This window comes from Mytilus edulis, chromosome 7, assembly GCF_963676685.1.
Source record: "Mytilus edulis chromosome 7, xbMytEdul2.2, whole genome shotgun sequence".
Lineage (NCBI taxonomy): Eukaryota > Metazoa > Mollusca > Bivalvia > Mytilida > Mytilidae > Mytilus > Mytilus edulis.
In genome coordinates, this window is record NC_092350.1 from 20,091,729 (window position 1) to 20,098,770 (window position 7,042).

Below are 7,042 nucleotides of genomic sequence, written 5' to 3' on the forward strand. Positions count from 1 at the left end.
CTGATATTTTACATAAACAGTGCTTTTATACCTTTTTTAAGACTTACTTACATTTATTTTATTTAAGAAAGTGAAATGAAATAGATTATTTATAAATACTTTGTTTGAAAAGAAAAAAGAATTCTAAACTTTGCATTAATAAGGAGCTAAATTTTATTAATTTGTGCACCAATATTTAGTAACTAGTTTTGTGGATCTTGATTTTCATGTTGGGCATTAAACATGTTAAAGTGTGGGAATTTTGAATAAAGTCTGGGATATAATGGCAATATACAAGTTGTGCAGTTTAACAATACATAATTTAATTTAGAGCACTGTATATACAGTTTTTATGTGTTGATATGCGACTTTCATAAAATCTGGATGATTCAGAGCCTGTCATAGTATATAGACATTTGTCTTTTGTATAAGAAATGTTGTTCAATAAGTCTTTGAGCAGTTTTTATTGTTTGGTTTCCATCACACTGATGTATGGCTCATATCTCCATTAATTCAATTAGAGATATCATTTCACGAATATTGTAACATACAATTATAGGTTGACAATTTCAATTTTTCCATTGAGTGTATTTTTCATTAGAAGTTAAGATAAGATCTATGCATTTCCTAACATGTGTTTTGTTTTAAATTTTAGTTATAGTTTAGAAATGTTGAATTATCATGGACGAATTAAAGACAGTCTGACAGAATTAAAAAAAGGTCATCCAGGTATAAAAGCTGTTATAATGGGAACAAGAAAAACAGATCCTTATTCTTGTGAGTATTTTCTGTAAATAAACATTGTCAATAAGGAATTGCCTTTTCATGCAGAAATTATTATTTGACATAAGTTAATATTGTGCAGGTACATAAGTCGCAAAACACTAGAAAAGTAGTAAAAGTTGCAATTAGATAAGCTAAAAAAAAAGAAGATTATAATTTAGTAGAATATCAATTAAGATATTCTCTAGCTATAAAGGAATTTCTAGAAAAAAGGTTTTGCCCAATAAACTATTTGAATCTTTCTAAGAAAAGTAGACAAATAGTTATCATTGCATTATAATAGCATATTAGCAAGTATAGTTTTATACTTTATTTAAATATGAGGCAGGCATTACCTGTAAATGGTGACGAAGTCAGTATGAATTATTTTTTTGTAACTTAAATATTTGATAAAAAAAAGAATGGGAAGTACTGTAACGTTTCCGATTTTGGTTCTATTGTTAGGGATTTTAGTTGTGACGTTACTTAAGTTATGAGGTCATATGCAATGTAAACAAAGAAGCGCTATCATCAAGTAACGTTTTTTCATATCAAGGAATTATTAAAAATGAAATTGGTATTGCGTTCCTTCCTATTTTATACTAGACTGATAAATATATATTTTACTCAAAGTTTCATACAAGCAGGTAGAAGCAGAAGCAGATGCGGGAATTCAAAACATGACATAAAAAAAATTGAACGATTTTGAGGTCATTAGTACAATGAAAATTTCAGGAAAATTAACTGATATTTTTTTATTTTTTTATTTATTGATTTTTCTACTGTTATTGGGGACTTTGTTCCCATATTATTATAACATTTCATAATTTGAATAAGTTGAACATTTAAGTATTGGTCATATTGTGTAAAACAGATATAAATATGTTATCTTCTTTCTCACCATATATACAATAATGACTTTTTGATTATGTTCAAAAACTGAGTATTTTTATAAAATTTTTATGTTTCACTTTCCATGAAATGATGATTGATAATGTTTTTCTTAGTCCAGTGGCAAATAATTCATCCATATTCAGGATGAATACAACTATTCTATTACTTTTGAAGAAAACCTGGCATTAAAGAATTGACTTTATTATCAATTCATTGATATTAATCACTGTTTTTTCAGTTGTCTTTATATATTTTTTACAGGTCATTTAGAGTCGTTTTCAATGACAGATGCTGATTGGCCACAGTTTATGAGAGTTAATCCTTTACTAAACTGGTCGTACAAACATATATGGAAGTTCCTCAGATCTCTAAACATTCCTTATTGTAGTTTATATGATAGAGGGTATGTATGAATTGGAAAAGGTGTTAATATTATATTATGATGACAGAAGAACTAGACAAGGAAGTAAATGCTACATTGATGAATTAGTTAAAGGGAGATAATTTGAAATTTCATGAACTTGATCTCTTGTAGAGTCTTGTATCTAATTAGCATTACTGCTAATTTCCTGATGCATGTAGAGCAAGACTTTGGTTAGCTTGCATGCTTTGTATATTGTACAATTGTTATTTGGATAACTTCTAATCAAATTTAAATATAATATATTTAACTATGCCTATATATAGTGTTTGAAGATGTAATCTTAATTATAAAGCTGAAGTGAATGCTTAGACAAACAAAGCAGCAAGCCAACCAATGTTTTAGTCTACAAGCATTAGGATACTACCTCCAAAAGGCTATATCTTATTTCTTTGCATATAAATACTTCTTAAATTTCCTGATCTTATCATTTATATACTTTTAAAAGATATTTTAAGGACAAATTATTATTATTATCCTGTTGTAAACATATTCTTTGTAAAAGAGGGGCAAAAACTACCAGAGGGACAGTCAAACTCAAATTCCAATTCTTTATTAACTTTATAAACTTATAGATTGAAAATAAACTGACAACGGCATGGCTAAAAATGAAAAAGACAAACAGACAAATAATAGTACACATGACACAACATACACAAATAAAGACTAAGCAACACGAACCCCACCAAAAACTTGGGGTGATCTCAGGTGCCATAGTGAAAAGGGAATTCAGAGAAAATACTGTGGACTTGTTATTTTGAAATTATTGCTCCCAAGGTTGATCACTGGTACATTTGTACCTAAAGTGAGTTCTAGCTGTTATCAGATATGGTCCTATGTGTCTTTTTGTAGTGGTTTATCCCAATGATCGTGTATGTAAAATATAAATTTTAAATGATTGATTAAAAATGTGTGTCTGTGCAACTAGCTGGCAGATTTAATTTTTTTGGCAACTGGTTGATCTTAGTTTTAAAGTTCATTGCCCTTTAAAATATATCAAATATTCTAGCAAGTGAGACAAATCAGTGTGTCAGTCTTGAGTCAATTTCAATTTTCAAGCCTATGATTTGGTATATCAATAGGGGTATATAATTATGTGTTTGTGTATGTTTTTCAGATATACCTCTTTAGGCAGTATGAATAATACACATCCAAACCCACATCTACAATACATAGACGATAGAGGGATTCTGTCTTATCATCCTGCACATACCTTAGTCAATGAAAATAGCGAACGACATGGAAGAAATACTTGATATATTGTTAATGGATACTCACAGTTTTTAATAAATTATTTATAACCAGATGTTTTTTTGCCTTGAAGCTGTTGACCGCAGAAAAAGGTATATGACATTCTTTAACGCATAATCCTCTGAGAAAATTATCTTTGCCTAAAAGATCATATATTCCAGGATCGTCTAAATTTGCAGGAAGATATTTGTAATGAAAAAATTATCATTTAAATAGAAATAAAATTGAGAATGGAAATAGGACATTTGTCAAAAAGACAACAACCCAACCATAGAACAGACAACAGCAAAAGGTCACCAATAGGTCTTCAATGCAGCAAGAGAAACTCCCGCACCCAAATGTTTTTTTCCGCTTGCCCCTTAACAAATATATTCGTTCATTTGATTTTATATCAAGTTTGAATGACCTGCATTATGTTTTCTTGTTTGTTCATCTGTCAATATGCCTTGTATCAGGTTAGAGTTTCTGGTTGAGATCTATATAAAAAGAAAATGTGGTATGATTGCCAATGAGACAAGTCTCAACAATGGACCAAATGACACACTGTACAGCCTTGAACATGGAGGAAAGCCTATATCACATAGTCAGCTATAAGTTTATAATGAAGTCAGTGTCCATTGTATGGTACACATGTTTATTATAATGAGAAATCAAAAAATGTATTTTACAATTTTGACCCAAATGTATTATTCACTGAACAAAGAAATGAGATAGTTTGAAATGTATAATTTATATGGTTAAATTTTATTGGTTAAGGTAGTTTATGATGAATTTGTGGTCCCATCGAAAGATTATATGCAAAATTATGAATTTGACCCTGATTTCATGGTTCGCTAAACATGGTTGTATGATGGAACTGGGCATGTCTAAGATCATCTTTAATTGTAACACAAAAATGGTGTACATAGATGCAGGTGAAAATAAGGTGAGTTCAAAGAGGTATTTTTCCTTTATCTTTAAAAAAAAATAAAAATAGTATTTCCAATATATGAGTTATAGAAAAGGGAAAATGGCTAAGAAGTTATTGAGCCATAAATCAACCCAACAACACATGAATACAAGGAGGTGTTGAGAATACATAAATGAAACCAAAAAGAATGCACACATTGAAATGTCCAGCGATGTTTTATTTGTGATTGAATTTATGTTTGAAATTCTGTTGAATGAAGGTTTTACTACAAGTATCACATAAACTTAACATTATCAATGATCAATAAATGAGTTCAAGGCCAGACAAATATGTATACCTTGCAATCATTCCATACACCAAATACAATGGTCCTATTGCTTAAAGTATTTGATAAACTGACAAAACCATGGAAAATATTACTACACATGTACCAGGAAAAAATACCAAACCACAAAAGCTTAAAATTGACCAATGAACCAAGAAAATGAGGTCATAGTCATATGAAACATGCCAGACAGACATGTGCACTTTACTTTCATTTTATACACCAAATATGATTGACTGAAAAAAAAAATGACAAAATCTTAGAAAACAAACAAATATCACTAAAACATTAAGATGAGGTAAAAGGTTCTATGAAACCTGCCATACAGCTATGTACACCTTACACTCTTCCATACACATAATAAATTTCTTATATGACCTATAATGGTTTACTTTTTTAAATTGTTATTTGGATGGAGAGTTGTCTCATTGGCACTCAAACCACATCTTCCTATATCTACTTACAGCATCTGATAAACTGAGAGAAAAAAATGAACCATGAAAATGTAGACCTTACATTCATTCCATACATAAAATAAATTTGCCCTTTCACTTATAGTAATGGAAAATAGACTAAACTACAATAAAACTAGACATTTACCACTGAACCAAGTTATCCAGGTTAAGGTCATATGAAACCTGCCAGTCACACCTGTACAGCTTACAATCATTATATACACCAAGTATTGTTGATCTATTACTTAAAGTATTTGAATAACTGACTGGTCACTTTAAAATAAACTCATCACAGAAGACAGGATTAAAATTTTGTATGCAAGATGTGTACAAAAGACTCATTAGTTAAGCTTGAATAATTTTTTTTAAAAAGGCCAAATAAAGTTGGAGAGCATTGAGGACCCAAAAGTCAGATAGTTATGCTAAACACAGCTAGTTTTGTTAATAGTTATAATTTATGTCAACACAGAAGCGCTTACTTAACTTTGATGACTGTTCCATAAAATGAGGATGAGCCAGGTAAAACTTGTCTGACAGTCTGAGCTTGAAATGAATCCATATACCAAATATAGTTATCCTATTACTCATAATAAGACAGAATTTCAAATGACATAAAAACTATAAAAAAGTTTTAGGCATGAAAATAAATTCAAGGGCAATGTCCATATGACATATAGAAACTTTGTAACATTAGGTATTTACATACAAGGTATGAAGTATCCAGGTCTTCTACCTTCTGAAATATGAGTAGATGTATACAAATAGTTATTTAACCACATCAACGCCATAACTGGATAGTAATCCCTATGTCTTGCATTTTAGTCTTTTGTCACAGACAAGACAAAAACCTAAGAAATAATCATATACCATATCGAAGATGCAAGACTTTGGTCATTTGCATATGTACATGACAGAGTTGAAGCTCAATCACTATCCTCAGTTATCGTAATCAGTGGAACAACATAGAATACAGTTAAAAAACACAACACTCCCCCTTTTCATCATTTTTTTAATCGGTGGAAGACAAAAGATGAGTTTAAAACACTTGAGAATAATCAAACCAGAAGAAGCATATAATTTAATAATATCTGTACCAAAAAACTAATTAAAACTAATACCATATAATGCTTTATTAAGAACATGAATTGTCCTAGAAGCAAAGTTGCTAATATATGTCTGTTTGGATCTGGTGGACAGTTTCTCATTGGCAATCATACATAACATTTTGTAGACATTTTAAAATGTGCCAGCTCACAGTACGTCTAGTGTTAGTCTCTGTAGAAATATGGGACACAATAATGAAGCACAATAATTTGATCAAGACTTACTCTAATTTTCTGCATGCTTTGCAGGGAATCAACTATGGGAGGCAGTTTCTGTAGATTTTAACATTTATGTGTTTGTCTGTCTAATCTAAAGGCAAAGAGATATTTGTATGCATGAAGTGTAAAAAGTTCTGACATGACACTCTTGATACCAATTCTTAAAACTAACCTCAGTTTTGACTTTATTACCTACTATGAACCAACAGGAAAATGAATGCTTTTATGTAAGAATTGAATGCTTCTTTTTGTAACTTCATTGGGGTGTAAAAGGGTTGACCAAAGTACATTTTGTATGAAGTGCGGAAGTGCTTTATTCTAAAAATGTGCGCACAGTCAATGCTTTTACAACCCTATGAATTTACAAAAAGAAGAATTCAATACTTATAATTACATTTTTTAGCTAGGATCCTGAAAAAACGATTTTATCATGTTTTTATTTAATTTACTGTGCACTTTATTGTGGGACCTCATGTCATCATGAATGATAAATTTTGTTGTGTAATAAAGTTGACAAAGGAATAACGGGAGATTGCAGTGTAGCCAATCAGAATACTGTAAATTCAGAAATTATTGCGAGGATTTTATTATTGCGAAAAATGCTACAGAGTTGTAAACGCAATAATTTAAACTCACAATTTGAAATATTTTACATGAATTCAACATGATTTTGATAAAAATCATAAAAATTAAAATCACATTTACCGGTAAGTCTAAAATGAC

The 7,042-nt window shown here is 30.0% G+C and overlaps 1 protein-coding gene across 1 annotated transcript in view; it reads left to right on the forward strand.

The window, feature by feature from the left end:
* The window catches only part of LOC139480976 (FAD synthase-like), a 31,052-nt gene extending 27,690 nt beyond the window's left edge, over positions 1-3,362 (forward strand). Inside the window, exons 11-13 of the mRNA XM_071263974.1 lie at positions 635-756; positions 1,897-2,038; positions 3,174-3,362. Coding sequence (XP_071120075.1) covers positions 635-756; positions 1,897-2,038; positions 3,174-3,312 — 403 coding nt within the window. The 3' untranslated portion in view covers positions 3,313-3,362. The remainder of the gene's footprint in view (positions 1-634; positions 757-1,896; positions 2,039-3,173) is intronic.
* The last annotated feature ends 3,680 nt before the right edge of the window (positions 3,363-7,042 follow it).